The 17,533-nt window shown below is 30.5% G+C and overlaps 1 protein-coding gene across 1 annotated transcript; it reads right to left on the bottom strand.

Moving 5' to 3' along the window:
- Positions 1–1,733: 1,733 nt before the first annotated feature.
- Positions 1,734–2,513, bottom strand: LOC124939320 (uncharacterized protein At5g65660-like). The gene is made up of 2 exons (XM_047479804.1): positions 2,127–2,513; positions 1,734–2,013 (listed from the first exon to the last, which is right to left on the bottom strand). The coding sequence occupies exons 1-2, from the start codon at positions 2,376–2,378 to the stop codon at positions 1,846–1,848; spliced, it is 420 nt and encodes a 139-aa protein (XP_047335760.1). The 5' UTR covers positions 2,379–2,513; the 3' UTR covers positions 1,734–1,845.
- Positions 2,514–17,533: the final 15,020 nt, after the last annotated feature.

Here is a 17,533-nt window from a genome sequence, read left to right on the forward strand (position 1 = left end):
AGATGAAATAAAGAAAAATATTAAGGGTGCGCTTGGTTCAAATAAGAGAATCAGAATAGAAATGAGATTGATAGATGAATGGAATGAGAATGAGTATGATTAATAAAAGTGTAGTGTTTGGTTATGAGTATTAATCATTCTCAATCCCATTGATATTGTTTGAATATTTTCATTCGAATATTTCCATTCCATTGATAATGTTTAAATTTATTAGAGAGAAATTATTAATATTATTTTGTAATTAAATTAGATTAAAAATTTTATTTTTTTATTATTATATTTTATTTAATTAAAAATATAAAATATTATTATTTTTATATTATAATTATTTAAAATATATAAAATATTGAAGTGTGTCTTAATTTAATAAAATATAAACATCTAATATTTTATTATATTAGTTATATATATATATATATATATTTTAAATATATATAAAAATAGTTGAATGATTAAATTTTTTATATTTATAAATAAAAATTATAAATTTTTTAAATATTATATATTAATAATTAATCAAATTAAATATAATATAATGTTTTACTTAATAATATATACTATAACTATATATTATAACATTGCATAATATTTTTAATAACATTTTTAAATTAAAATATTTTATATATAACTTTTTAAATATTTTTTAAATATTTATTTTATATAAAATTGTTATTTTATTTTTAAGTTTTTATATTTTAATTAATTTATTATAATTTTATTATTAATATATAATATATAAATTAATTATATAAAAATAATTTTATTACTATTAATTATTATAATTATTTTAAAAATATTATTTTATTTTAAATAATTTCTCAATATTATTTAAATAATTGAAATAATTTATTTCAATAAATAAATTTTAAAAAATTATTATTTTAATTATAAAAGAACCGTCTAATATAATTATAAAAGAAAAAATATATATAATATTATAATTATAATTATGAGAGAGAACGTGGAAGAGTAGACATCATTGGAGAGAAAATGCATTACAAGGGAATGAGATTCATTCCTCCAAATTTAGAGAGGAATGGATAATTTCTGAGTATCCGAGAATCAAATGAATGTTCTGTAATTAAACCCATCAACCAAACACTTTATTTTATTCCTTTTCCCATTCCAGATTACAAAACCACGTACCAAACATCCCCTAAGTTTTTGAATAAAATCTAAAAAAAAAACTCAACATAAACAAGCTCTTAATTATTATTAGTTTTGCTTTGAAATTCATGTTTTGTTCTTAATTTTTTAAAATAAAGTATAGAATTTGTTTAAAAACCACTTGAAGTTGAGGTGGTATTGTATTTAAACGAATAAATATTATTAAATTTGTTAATATATATATATATATATATATAATTAATATCTCAATAAAATATTTATAAATTATTATTATTTTTTTTTCAAAACCCATCTCCAAAAGAGTTTTCTAATATTGTTAAAAAAAAAAAAATACAGTTTATTGTTCAAGCTGAGGTGTGAGTGCAAGATAGAAAGAAACACCCATTATTATGATTTATACCTAATTTTCTTTCTCTTTTGTTCTCTTAATCTTAATTAATTATTCTCTTTCTCTATTTAATTATTAAAATTATATATATAAGGATATAATTGTCTTCAAATTTTATACATTAGTTAACCCACATGAATTAATAATAACCAATAAATATTAAACAAAATTAAATATATAATTCATTAAATTTCAAGTAGATATTCTTTGAATAATATAGTTATAGTAATAAAATTGTGGAAGTAAAAAAAAAAAAAGTGGGATTGCGAATTCACATGATGATGAAAATTAGCTAGAGGACAAAAAAATAAAGACGGGCGAGGGTGGTGTTAATAAAGAGGAACCGCAATTTGCGGTGGCGGCGGCGACTTAATCGGCTTTTGCGGCTGGACGATGATATTTCCGGTCGGTCGCGGCGGCTCACAGGGACAAGGCAAAGCTATAAATGTAGGCATCCGGTCCCCTGGCATTATTACTGGCAAACTCTGTCTTTCCATCTGTCAATTTTCACCACCACAAAAACAAAAAACATTAAATTAATTAAGACCCTCCACTTGAATTTTAGTGGAAATTATAATAATATTTTAAATTCAGATTTGTTATATTATATTTTTACCTTGTGAAGAGGAGGAAGATTAGTGGGTTTAGATGGAGATCCGTCGTCGGCGTCGGCGGCGGAAGGTGCTTCTAGATCATGGTTATTGGGGAAGAAGGACCGGCGGAGAGATTGAACCCTATCCCAGTGATAACAACAGGAAAAGAGTCCGCTGAGGCTGAAAATGACGAAAATAAGTAAACCTGTTCCAAGAGGGAACCCTAGTGTCGGACGCATTGCGTCGGACTGGACCGGTGGTGAATCCATAATATTATTGCCGGTGGTGGTGCTGCTCTCATATATTTATACTACCTAGCTAGTAATGATGGTGGCGCCGGTATGTATGTATGTATAAATATAGATATAGAAAGAGAGATAATATTATGATGAATGAGAGTGGAGAGGAAGATTGCAATTTATAAAGAAAAAAGAAGAAGTGGGTTTGCTCTTCTCTCTTGTTCTGTCCTTTGCCAAAGTACGGAAGGACAACATAGAGAGAGAAAACAAATGGGACCCAGACACTGCTTTGGGTATGGCAATGGCATGTCTAAACATGGTCTGAAATATTTTACTTTTTATTTTTATGTATATCCAATACTAATTACTTACTATTCATTCAAATATATGTCCTACAAGGATGCATGTATTTTCAAATATGCCCTTACATATGATGCTATTTAGATATTTTAAAATCTTGATTTATTGTAATATTGTTTTTTCTATAAATAATTTATACAGTGATATTATGAAATGAATAGTTATGCGCAAGGTAAAATCGTAATAATGGTGGAGACAAAAAATGTGCTAAGATTTTTCAAATGGACAATAATTTGTTGTTTCTCATTTTGAATCTCTTATAATACTAAGATAATAACATTGTAAATGATCCGCAAAGTAAGAGCATGCTATTGAAGACCGATGTTGCAATAATTGCGTACAAATAAATTCTTTTTCTTTTAGATCAGGAGATTGGATCTAGCTTTAAGAAAAATGCTTGGTACAAATAACTCACTTCTTAGTCTTCGACTATTTTCAGTCACTACGAATGCCCTCTATTAATTCTTTACTCCTTTTTTAAGAAGATTCGTCAAGTGTGGCGTGATTCAGGACACGTTCTCATCATGTCACTAGCCCATGCGAATGCGGAGAGCCACTTAATAACGTGGCTAAAGATCTATTTGAGGAACTTGCTACTCTATTGGTATAAAAAAACGGGTAGGATAATAGTTCTTGTATTTTTACATGAGATATACAATCATCTAAATAGACTAATTACTTTGATAAATATCTTAAAAGAGGAGGTGTGATCATGTGATTTAAAAATGTTTGACTAGTGAACTAATATTAACTATTATAATTAGTGAACTAATATTAACTATTATAATTAGCTAGGAGTGAAATAGAGTGAAAAATAAAAAATTTATTAGTCATATTACCTTCCATATATTTTTGGCTTAAGCCCAAAGTGTATGGCTCCAGATGCCGCCTCGTCTCAAATCATTGAGATCCGTAGGGTGGCGGTGACTTCGATTGTACTTAGGGTTCGAACCTACAATATCACCGTTATGAGGGTACGTTTCAACCAGAAAGTGTCATTATATATTTTCATTACAAATCATCATTGACAAAGGGGTTAACATTATCATGTCTCAAACACAGATATTGACCACACTCTCACTGACCCAAAACCATAATGAGGCAGCATATATGATAAATTCAGGGCCGTCTATGAGGTTTAGGGTGTCTTAGACGAAAAGAATAAATTTATTCTTATTTTTGTTATTTTTTATTAAATTTTTTAAATATAATTGTTTCCTATTATAATTAACAATAATAACTTATTCTAGTTTGTTAAATGTTATGGTGTGATGTTCAAATTTTATTATTCCGTATGTATATCTGGTTAATTTATTGACATTTTTATAATGATAATCTAAATCAATCTAGAATGTAATGTAGGTATTTGATCTTAAAGATCTGTTTATTCATGAGTAAATAGATTCATTTCTCTTTCACCATAATCTTAATTTTTTTTAATTATTTTTCTAATGTTGGATCATAAGCATAACCCAAAAGAATATCCATCCTCATCTTTAATTATATATATATTCAGACAAGATGGTTTAATAAAATGTCTTAATATAGACTTTTCAAATAAAAAGTTGCTTATGTAAGACTAGTCAAACTTCCTAAAAAACTGACAATTTAATAGGTTTATTTCCTAAATAATTCCTTGAAAGGGGTGTTATTTTGTGAGGGTTATTTGGCCCTTTTGGAATATTTTCCAACTCTTTCTCAGCCTTTATTGCAATTCCTTGTCCATTTGCTTGGAGGGATGTTAGAGGCACGTTTACACAATTGTCCTCCAAGGCTAGCTCTAATAAATTAAAACAAAATTTTGGTCAAAGCCTAATATGGTAATTTATGCTCTACGTCTTGATAATTTATAAACAAATCTATTTAAAATCATTTTATAAAAATGTTAATTATTTCATCATTATATATAGTGTTACATTCAATGAATCAAGACCATGATATCATTTATAGATATGTACTGATATTTATGTAGTCATTTTTTGGGTTAATATTTATATAGCCATTACAATTTTAATTAAAATATTATATCATATAAATATATTATTATTCGAAACTAGAAACAGTATATTCTATCCATACTTATTAGCAAGTCCTTGCAATAAACAGTGTAACATTGTAATGTATAGTTTTTGAATTTTGATATATCTATACTATTTATTTACTTCTATACAAAATATATATTCTGAATTCCTCGTCTAACCTAAAGAACAAAAATATGTGCATATTCTATTCTCTCAAGCGCGGAGCGGGCCTAGGGATTGGACACATTTAATAAAAAAATATGTTATTTAATTAAATGTATTAATTGATATAACATAAAAGTGTGTAATATAATTATTCAAGATTTTTTATTTGGTTATAGATTTAAATTTCAACAAAAATAATTTTCTGAACAATTAAGGAGTCAAATTCTTTTCAAGTTTTTCTACTTTAGGGCTGGGACAACCCAATCTTTATGACCGACACTTGTAGGGAGTAATCGTTTTCCAAAAAAATTACGGAATCCAAAGTTCTCAATATATATATATATATATATATTTATAATAATAATAATAATAATCCAATATTCTAATATAATTTTATTGCACAATTTTATTTATATTTCAATTTATGTATAAAATTTAAATGATAAGTGTGAAATCATGCTAGTTATATAAAAACAATCCTGCTAAAATAACTCATATGCATTACTTATCGTATATTTAGTTAACTCAAATTGTGTCATCATAATTTTTGATTTCGAACTTAGAAAGAAAGAATGTTATGGTGGTGGGATGTCATGGCGTAGAAAATTCACATTATAATTTTCTTTTTAATGTTAGTTCAAGTCATGAAAACCAAACAAAATGATATCTTAGAAAAATGATATTACATCTGTAATATTCTATAAATGAAAAGAAATCAAAATGAAACGAGTTATTCACTTAGAATTTGCGACATCAATTCACGTTATGAATATTGTTATGAATATTGGTGAAATCTGTTAGATTAAGTTAAATAAAGAAAAGAGAAAATTAACTAAATGAGAAATAATTTATTAATAAACTTAAGAGAATAAATACGACATAGTTTTAATGATGTGGTCTGAACAAAACTAAGTTGTGAAAATTGTCTTTGCACAGGTACAACTTAAAAGACGTATGTCTTCAGACGTGGTCTGAAGCAAGCGCGAGCATACATAGTCTGAACTTCATCAGACTTGTAGTATGAAGAAGTGCGCGAACAGATGAAGTCTAAATTACATCAGACGTGTTAGTCTGAAGTAGCACGAGTAGACGAAGTCTGAACTAAATTAGACGTGTTAGTCTGAAGTAGTGCGCGAGCAGACATAGTCTGAACTTCATCAGACTTGTAGTCTGAAGAAGTGTGCGAGCAGATGAAGTTTGAACTACACCAGGCGTGTTAGTCTGAAGTAGTGCACGAGCAGACGTCGTCTAACTTTATTAGACTTGTAGTATGAAGAAGAACGCGAGCAGATGTAGTCTGAACTTCATCAGACTTGTAGTCTGAAGAAGTGTGTGAGCAGACGTCGTCTGATTTCATCAAACTTGTAGTTTGAAGAAGAGCGTGAGCAGACGTAGTCTGAACTTCATCAAACTTGTAGTCTGAAGAAGTGCGCGAGTAGACGTCGTTTGACTTCATCAAACTTGTAGTCTGAAGAAAGCGAGCAGACAAAGTCTGAAATACATTAGACGTGTTAGTGTGAAGTAGTGCGCGAGCAGACATTGTTTGACTTTATTAGACTTGTAGTCTGAAGAAGTGTGTAAGCAGACGCCTTGCTTCAGCTACCGTCTGAAGAAGCGTCCGCCCTTCTGCTCAACCCATAAGCAGCGTTTGTTATCAACCATCTGCCCAGTCTTCTTATCAAGCTGTAACCGCTCAAGTGCCATGCACTCAATATTCCTCCAATCCATTTTGTACCTTCCAGTACACCACGTTCGAGCGAATATTCTCTAGTACAATCAGGTACGCCACAATCCAACGGATATATTCTTGTGTACCTTCCCGTACACCTGACGTACATCCAATGGATAGATGACACATATCAAAGAAGAAGATTCGACCGTTGCTGAGTCTCTAGTATAAAAGGCAATCCAAGGACAACAACGAATCTCTCGGTCTCTTACACTCTTGCGCTCTCGAATTCTCTAACTCTCAAGCTCAAGCATGAATTGCTTACTTTCTCTATGATCATTCTGTAATCAATATATTGTTCTTTCTATGTGAAATCTCAGTATTGTAAGTTGAACAGAGGTTATTATGTTCAACAGAGAGTTAGCTAAGAGTTCAGAAACAGGCAGTTGTTAAGTCCTGTGTATCTAACCAAATTTATGTAGTGCTCTATACTAATCAAAGCCTTCTAGTGAAAATTTTTCTGTGTTATTTCATTTTCGCTTCTTGCATTCGTTTTCCTAACGCTTCAAATCTAACAAGTAGTTCCGCACTTGAATTCATTCAAGAGCTTGCAAAAATTTGTGAAGAATGGAAACAGATCTTAATCCCTCACAAGATTAATATCGAATTGAAAGTTGAAAGTTGTTAACCATATTTAGAACCCCTCTCTATAGTTGACACCATTCCTAACAAAATCTCTCCAGAAGTGTTGTTGGTTCACAAAAAAATGCATCCTACCAAAAACTGATTTTCATGATGATCGACTCCTAAGTGTTAATCCAAGTCATGAAAACCAAAAAAAATGTATCATATTTAATTCACAATAAAATTTATGTTACAACTAGAAGATTATATAAATAAAAAGAAATCAAGATGAATAGAACAAACAATTTGTGACGATGAGTGACGATAACTTAGTTTCTATAAATAGAAAGATATCAAGATGAACCGAATTATTCACAGACAATTTGTGACGGCAAGTGATGACCAACTGTGATTGGATAGAGGATGTCATCTTGTTGGCGCACGGTAATAGAGAATTTGACGACCAACTGTGATTGAATAAAGGATTACATCTTAGTTTCTTTAAATAAAAAGAAATAAAGATGAACCGAACTATTCACAAAAATTTGTGACGGCGAGTGACAACAAATTGTGATTGGATAGATAATGACATCTTGTTGACACACGATCAAAAGAAATCATTATGAATCGGACTATTCACAACAATTTGTGACGGCGAGTGACGACAAATTGTGATTGGATAGAGGATGGCAACTTGTTTGTGCACGATAGTAGAGAATTTGACGACCAACTGTGATTTTATAGAGGGTGACATCTTAGTTTCTATAAATAGAAAGAAATCAAGAAGAACCAAACTATTCATAGACAATTTGTGACGGCGAGTGACGACCAACTGTGATTGGATAGATGATGACATCTTGTTAGCACACTATAACAGAGAATTTGACAACCAAATGTGACTGGATAAAGGATGACATTCTGTTGGCACGCGATAGTAGAGAATTTGACCTGTGATTGGATAGAGGATGACATCTTGTTGGCGCATGATAATAGATAATTTGACGAACAACTATGATTGGATAGAGGATGACATCTTATTTTCTATAAATAAAAAGAAATCAAGATGAACCGGATTATTCACAAACAATTTGTGACGACGAGTGACGAAAAACTATGATTGGATAGAAGATGACTTCTTAGTTTCTATAAATAGAAAGAAATCGAGATGAACCGAACTATTCACAAACAATTTGTGACGGAAAGTGACGATCACTTATGATTAGATAGAGGGTGACATCTTGTTGGCGCACTATAATAGATAATTTGACGACCAACTATGATTGGATAGAGGATGACATCTTAGTTTCTATAAATAGAAAGAAATTAAGATGAACCGAGCTATTCACAGACAATTGTGACGGCGAGTGACGACAAACTTTGATTGGACAGAGGATGACATCTTGCTAGTGTACGATAGTAGAGAATTTGATGACCAAATGTGATTGGATAGAAGATGATATCTTAGTTTCTATAAATAGAAAGAAATTAAGATGAATCGAATTATTCACATACAATTTGTGACGGCAAGTGACGACCAACTACATCTTGTTAGTGCAGTAGAGAATTTGACGACACTATGTCACACAAGATGTTTAGTTAGTATTTGCTCGAAAAAACATATTTATAAAATTGCATCAAAAACCGACATGAACCCTTAATTGGGGATTCGATCCTTTCAAACTTCTTAGGGCGCGCGATGTTAGGATTTGGATCCCCAAATCTGACATACTTAAAACGATATATAAAAACACAAGAAAAGAAGAACACAAGAAGACACATATTTATAGTTGTTCACTTAAAAGAGCTATGTCCACTTCAGTTGTCACCAGATTTCACTATGAAGAAGAAAGAATACATTTTTTTTGCCACGCACTTTATCTCTCTAGAATTTTGTCTTCACAATATAAACCCTTAATAATAACATATTTATAGGGTAAACATTTAGGTAATAAAACCTAAATAAATTTTGGTCAGGCCCAAGCCCAAACTCAAACACAAACCCAATAAACTATAATTAACTTTTAGAGTTTACTATAAGTGTACGCTCTATAACTCAACAATCTCTCACTTGGAGACTAACTTTATCTTCACTCGGTCGGTAGCGACTTTACATCCGGTATCTTAACGAAGAAGACCAACTAAAGTTACACACAATTTCAATTTTCACTTGTCACAACTTTCGTCAACATATCAGCTGGATTCTCACTCCCGAGAATCTTCTCAAGAGCTAACACTTCATCTTCTAAAGCTAATTGGATGAAATGATAAAAAACATGTATATGCTTCGTCCTGCCATGATAAACTTGATTCTTTGTCAAATGAATGACACCATGATTGTCGCATCACAACACACTTCTCTTATAGTCTTGACCCAATTCTCGCAAAAGGGTTGCAACCACATCATCTCATTAACAACCATTATCACAACAACATACTCTGCATCGTAACTAGAAAAAACAACAATCTTTTACAATTTTGAAACCTAACTGATTGCAATATATCTTAGAGTATAGATGTACGTCGTTGTGTTCTTTCACCTATCAACACCAGCACCATTGTCAGCATCAACATATCTTTCCAAACCCATATTAAACTTTCGAAAACACAAAACATGACCCATACATCCTCTTAAGTATTGTAGTATCCACTTTATTGCTTCTCAATGTTGTCTACCTGGGTTGCTCATGAATCTGTTAAAAACTCCCACTACATGTGTTATGTTTGGTCTTGTACAAACCATCACATACATAATACAACTAATGATAGAGGCATACGAAATAGTGACCATGAAATTTTTCTCATCCTTTGTTGAAGTCGATTGATCTTTAGATAGTCTGAAGTGACTAGCTAAGGGGGTAGTAACTAGTTTTACATCGTACAAGTTTAACCTATTGAGAACTTTTTAACATATTCTTCTTGTGAAAGTTTGAGAACTTCTTTATTTTTGAAGATCCTCATCCCAATGATTATTTTTGCAGTACCCAAATCGTTCATTGCGAACTTTATAGAAAATTCTTTGTTTAGCTTGTTAATCTCATGCAAGCTTTCTCCAACAATCAACATGTCATCAATGTAGATGAGTAGAATAATGTAAGATTTATCAAACATCTTGATATAGCAACAATGATCAACATTACACCTCAAAAAATTGTTAATTTTCATTAAAGTTTTCGACCATTTTATACCATTGTCTTGGAGCTTGTTTCAAACCATACAAACTCTTCTGAAGTTTACACACAAACTCATCTTTTTCATTTGATTTCAAAGCCTTGTGGTTGTCGCATATAAATCTCTTAATCTAAATCACCGTTAAGAAAACATTTTTGACATCCATTTGTTAAAGATGAAGGTATTTTTTCATAGACAAACTTAAAATAGTTTTTATTTTATCAATTTTACCACTAAAGAGAAGATCTCATTATATTCAATACTTTTCTTCTATTAAAATTCTTTCACAAATAAAAAAAACCTTGCCTTTTACCTCATAGTTTTATCATGTTCTTCTTTAATCCTAAAGATCTATTTATTGTGAAGTGATTTCTTTCCATTTGGTAGTTTAGTGAGCTCTCAAGTCTGATTCAACATTAAAGAGTCCATCTCATCTTTCATTGCAGACTCACACTTAACTAATTCATCATATTGTATTTTTTCCTCGTAGCATTTAGTTTCGCTTTATCTGTCAACAAGATATAGTTCAGAGATGGGGACCACATCTCAACTAGTTTTCGATTTCTTGACGATATTTTCAACTGTATAATCGGCGTTTGCTGATTTTCCTCTAGGACCACGTTCTCAATGATTTCATTTTCAACAACACATTGGTCTACTTCGACAGTCGATATATATTCAGCTAAAAAGTCTCTCAAATCGACCTTAACTTGAATCACCATCTAATGTCTTTCCAACACAATCTTTGTAGAGAACCTATTCATTGAAAATAATGTTCTTGCTACGAATAATTTTCCGATTTTGTTTATCCTAGTAACAATAACCAAACTCAATATCACCATAACCAATGAAAAATCATTTATTAGACTTTAGACAAATTTTGCTCTTATCACATTCATTAACATGAACATATGATAAACAACTAAACACTTTTAAATAATAAAATTTTACCTTTTTATTAATCCAATTTTTTTAAGGGATTCTGAATTCAAGAGGAACAAGGTCAGCTATTTATCAACCAGGCACCGGTGTTGATAACTTCTACCTAGAAGATTTTAGGTAGTCCATCATGTAAACTAATGCTTCTAGCACGCTCGTTCAATTTTTGATTTATCCGTTCAACTACTCCATTCTCTTGAAGCGTCCAGGGAACAATGTTAACCTTACTGTTTCCATTCATAGCACAATACTCTCTGAAATCTGAATTGATGTATTTGCCTCTGTTGTCGGATCAGAAACACTAAATCTTTTGATTTATTTTATTTTCAACCAAATCCTTCCACCTCTTGTAAATAACAAATACTTCAGACTTGTGCTTCATAAAATAAACTTATACTTTTCTTGTCGAATTATCTATAAACGTCACATAGTAGTGTGATCCGCCAATAGAAGAATTGAGTGCAGGTCCCCACACATTAGTGTGTACCAACTCTAGTATTTCTTTCTTGAATTTATTCTCAATCTTTAAGAAACTTACACGTTTATGTTTTCCAAGAATGCAGTTTTCGCATATTAATGTTCAATAGACTTTAGTTCTGGAATTTGGTCATTCTTCAAAAGAATTTTCATCACTTTTTCGCTCATATTACCTAACCTGTAATGCCATAACTCACTGTTCTTTGAGTCATCAACAATAACATTAGTTGTGTCTCTACAGAAATTAGATTACACATTAAACTTGTAATGTGTCTCACCTTATTAATCTTACAAACAGAACTATTTGACATCTTCAATTTGATATCCCACATGCCAACAATATTCAATGGCTCACCATCTACGAGATAAACTTTCCCATAGTTTTTAGCCACATAATTATCTATTAACTCTTTGTGGATAGTGGTGTGGAAAGACGCTCCTGAGTCCAACATCCATGAGTCTATCGGGCTGTCAACTAACAAAAACAATGCATCAATGTCATTTTCTTTAACAACATTGATTGTATCATTTTTATCATCATCGTTTCTCTTCGGTGTTTTGTAGTTCCTCTTCAAATGACCTTGTTTATCACAATTCCAACAATTAAATGTCTTCCCAGACTTGGACTGACTCCTCTTGTTCCTCGTCATAGATCTGCTCTTACATCGGTTGAATTTCTACCATTACCTATGCCCCTATTTTCAACATTCAGAGCAAAACCTTTAAATGTTTCACCATAATTAATTTACGAACCTCTTCAGCACGAATTCGATCTTTAACTTAAATAAATTTCAATTTTATAATTTCTAATAGATTTACTAATTGACGCCCTCATAAGTTCCAAACTATTTGGTAGAGATGCTAACTAAATCGGGGAACTAACTTCGTTCCTAAAATCAATCTCAACAGATAGCAATTGATTTACAATTGTATTAAATTTGTTCAAATGAGTAGTGACAGAAGTATCATCAATCATTCTTAAAATCAAAAGTCTTTTTATTAAATGTACATTGTTGTTAGAAGATGGTTTCTCATACATATGAGAGAGAACTTTCTTCAGACCCATGGTGGTTTTCTCCTTTGTTACGTTGTGAGCAACTGTCTTGGCTAGCGTCAATCAGACAACTCCCAAAACCTTTCTATCAAGAATTTTCCTTTCAACTTCATCCATTTTCTTGGATTTCTCACTCAAAAATACATGAAACTTCTTTCCATCGAAGTAATATTTAATCTGCATCCATAGAACACATAATTTGTTCTATCAAATCTTCCAAACCCGTGTCTTATATTGTTCTCACTTGTCATCGTTTTCAATGTTCTATTCTAGCCTAGTAGCTCTGACCAGGTATTAGGATTTTGATCCTCAAATCTGACCTGCTTGAAATGATCTATAAAAATGCAAGAAAAGAAGAACACAAGAATACACAGATTTATAGTGGTTCACTCAAATGAGTTACGTCCACTTCAGCTGCTACCAGATTAATTTCACTATGAATATAAATTTTTTGCCTCACACTTTATCTTTCTAGAATTATGTCTTCACAATGTAAACTCTTAACAATAACATATTTGTAGGATAAACATTCAAGTAATATAACTTAAATAACTCTTAGTTAGGCCAAACTTAAGTCAAACTCAATTACAAGTCTAACAAACTCTAATTAACTTTTAGAGTTTATTATTCATCTAGGCTGTTAACACATAACACATTTGTGTTTCTTTTGTATGTACTGTACATTTGTATCATGTATATGGTCACCATATGGTCCGCATTCGTATAAGTGACCTTACAAACATTATAATATCTTACAAACATTATAATATCTCTACTATACTATTGTCAAATTATATTATTTAAATAATTTTTTATGTATATATTATACTGTGTCATATTTAAATATCATATCTGGTAATATTAAATACATATCATTCTATGGCTTGTATTAAAATATATATAACTTCTTGATTAAATGATAATGTTCTTATAATTTAATTAATTTAAATTAGTTTTAGTTTGTAAAATTTAAGATTAATCTTAAACTTAATGTTAACATATATTTTATCCCCTCGGTACCCCACTTAACCCTCAACTCACCATCATCTTGTGACTCACACTTTTTCATAACCTTTTTTTATCCCATCGACAAATAACCCACCAATCTTAGTCGACCTCAATTGATGACACATCTCTTATCTTTCGTCAAACTCAACCACTAACCCCCCAATTGACTCTAATCATGTAACTCACATTTTTTCATATGTCTCTTTATCCCTCGACAAACCACTCATCAATATTAGTCGACCTCTCTTTTACTCCCACTTCAACAAATCAACAACCAATCCCAACTGATCACAAACCTCTTATTCAATGTCAAACCAACCAATAACCACCACCCCTCACCAATCTTAGTCGACCTCTCTTTTACTCTCACTTCAACAAATCAACAACCAATCCTAGTTGATCACAAACCTTTTATCCAACGTCAAACCAACCACTAACCACCACCCAACCTTCATCTCGTGACCTCACACTTTTAAATACTCGTCAAACTAACCACTAATTTTGACTTCACACTCGACAAACCACCCACCACCCGACCTCCATTTCGTGACCTCACACTTTCAAATGCTCGTTAAACCAACCACTAATTCTGACTTCACACTCGATAAACCACCCACCACCCGACCACACACTTTCAAATGCTCGCTAAACCAACCACTAATTCTGACCTCACACTCGATAAATCATCCATCACCCAACCTCCACCAACCACCACCCAACCTTCATTTCGTGACCCCACACTTTCAAATGTTTGTCAAACCAACCACTAACTTCGACTTCACACTTGAAAAACCACCACCACCCGACTTCCATCTCGTGATCTCACACTTTTAAATACTCGCTAAACCAACCACTCATTCCAAACTCATTTTGACAAACCACCCACCACCCGACCTCCATCTCGTGACCTCACACTTTCAAATTCTCTTCAAATGAACACTATTTATGACCTCACACTCGACAAACCACTCACCACCCGATATCCATCTCGTGACCTCACGCTTTCAAATGCTCGCCAAACCAACCATTATTCCGACCTCACACTTTCAGATGCCTCGTATCCTTTGTTTAAAAGTTGCGCCAACATATATTATTGTAAAAAATGACCGCTAGACTACTTGAGATTGTTGAAATAATTTTATTATTTTATGTATGCATATATATTTTGTATTTAATATTTATTATCAATTAGTTAATTTTTATATAACTACAAAATTATTTATACTAATAAAGAAAATATTATATATATAAATGATGAGAGAAAAAATATATAATAAAAGATAAAATATATTTATATAAAATTAATGATGAAAATAATAATTATATATATATATATATATATATATATATATATATATATATATATATATATATATATATATATATAAAAGGTATTCATATAATATATTTTATATGATTAGTGAATATATATAAATATAATTAATGAGAGTTTAAGTATAAAATGTGAACACTTTAACCGCTAAATCATTTGAAATTGTTGAAATAAATTTATTATTTTATATATATATATATATATATATATATATATATATATATATATATATTATGAGAGAAAATAATTATTAGAAAAGAGAATTGATGATGTTGATTATTGTGCTGCCTATGTATATATATATATATATTATGAAAAATGATTTTTTAATGTTATCTTATTACATGTCAAAATGGCATAAAAAATGGGAAGAATGTCAATTTTACACACCAAGTTGTAAGAAGGGGTTAAATTTACTTATTAAGTATCAAAATTCTATTTATACCTATTATCTTGTAAAAGAGTGTCAAATTTATTTGAAATAACGGAAATATTAAACATCGTCAAAATTTTTGCCACATGTAATATACACATATTTTATTTTTTTTATATTGTCATTACTTTGATTATTTTTTCATTCAAACAAAACATTAAAAATTGTCTTTATCCATTCTTTCTCTCTCTTTTTCCCACAACTATCCATTTTTTCTTCTTAAATTTTCCCTCTTCATCTCCTCTATAATATGCATAAGGATTGCGTACAAAAGTCCTTTCCTAAAAATGAAATTGAGGCCTTGTCCTTGTAATCAGTTCATTCAACCTCTATCCCCAGTTTAATTCAAATGGAGATATAAACAGAATCTATTATAAATCAAAAATAATTTATATTAAATTGAGTCTTTATAACTATCCAAAAAAACTGTAAAATTAAGAATTGAACTACAACAAGTTCAACTAAAATGACATTACATGATTCAAAATGAATTATATGTGACAAAAATTTACTATCAATTTAATATAATCTATTAATTTTGAATCATGTAATGTCATTTTAATTGAACCTGTTGGAGTTCAATTCTTAATTTTATAATTTTTTTGGGTAGTTTTGAAGTTAATCTGTTTGATTAGATATAAAGACTCAATTTAATATAATTTATTTTTGGTTTAAAATATAAAGAGATTGTGTTTATCTCTCTTTCCATTTGAATTAAAAGTAGGGATAAAATGATATACGATAATATGATGCGTAGAGAGATAGAAGGTCAAATGAACTGCCTACAAGGATAAACCTCAATTTCATTAATTAATTTCATTTTAGGAAAAATAATATGTTTATACAATCTCTATGCATATTAGGGATGGAGATGGAGAGAGAAAAGTTAGAAGAAAATGAATAATTGTGTGATAAAGAGAGAGAAAAAATAGATAAAAAAGATTTAATGTTTTATTTAAATTGAAAAATAATTAAAGTAATTTCAATTTAAAAAAAAAGTGGATATTACATGTGGTAAAAAAAATTGACGTGTTTAACATTTCCGTTATTTTAAATAAAATTGACAATTTTTGACAAGTTAGTATATATAAATTGAATTTTGATATTTAATAAATAAATTTGATAACTTCTTACAAGTTGGTGTGCAAAATTGATATTTTTCCCCATAAAAAATATCATCCACTTGTGTTCACTAAGAACAATATGGACAAGACTCAAATCAACATAACCATCAAACACAAATTTTAAAACTCTAGTGAACTCTCCACACCATAATGAAACTTCTCAAAGTTGCGAATTGTCCGACCTTATGAATCTCATCCACCCATTCCGGGTTTCCACTTTAAGTCGACGAGAAACTCCTCAACAAGGAAAACTCGGGATCTTCCACTCGATGTTGTTTTAAATGATCATCCACATCGGAATCAACATCAATGAGGTCCTCCACCAAATGATCAACATAGTCTACCACTACACCTCCATCTTAGGATCAACATGGCGATCAATTACATAATCTTCTATCACGACTAGCTCCTCAACAATGTCTATTAGATAAGAGAAACATGCTAAATTCCTCAAACATGGTATATGATTTTGCACTCTCGGCCTTAAATCCTCATGATACTCATATGATGCCATGACCAAAACATTCCTACTTTCAAGTCAAATACAATGATCAAATGTTCAAATTTATTTGAATGTAATTTATTTGGATTTATAAGCTAGGTGTGTATAAACACAAAATGTTCATACTCTCATATGTCAAATACAATGATTAAGTGTATTGAAATAGGTCCAATTGAAAACAATGATGATGACGATATACATTAAGAGGCAGACAGGAAATTGAGACGGCATTGATATGTAGCGCTAGAAAAGTACAAAAATAAAATAAGATTGTGGGAAAGAAAAAGGAATGAAAGAGAAAGAATGGA

The sequence above is a fragment of the Impatiens glandulifera genome, chromosome 5, assembly GCF_907164915.1.
Source record: "Impatiens glandulifera chromosome 5, dImpGla2.1, whole genome shotgun sequence".
NCBI lineage: Eukaryota > Viridiplantae > Streptophyta > Magnoliopsida > Ericales > Balsaminaceae > Impatiens > Impatiens glandulifera.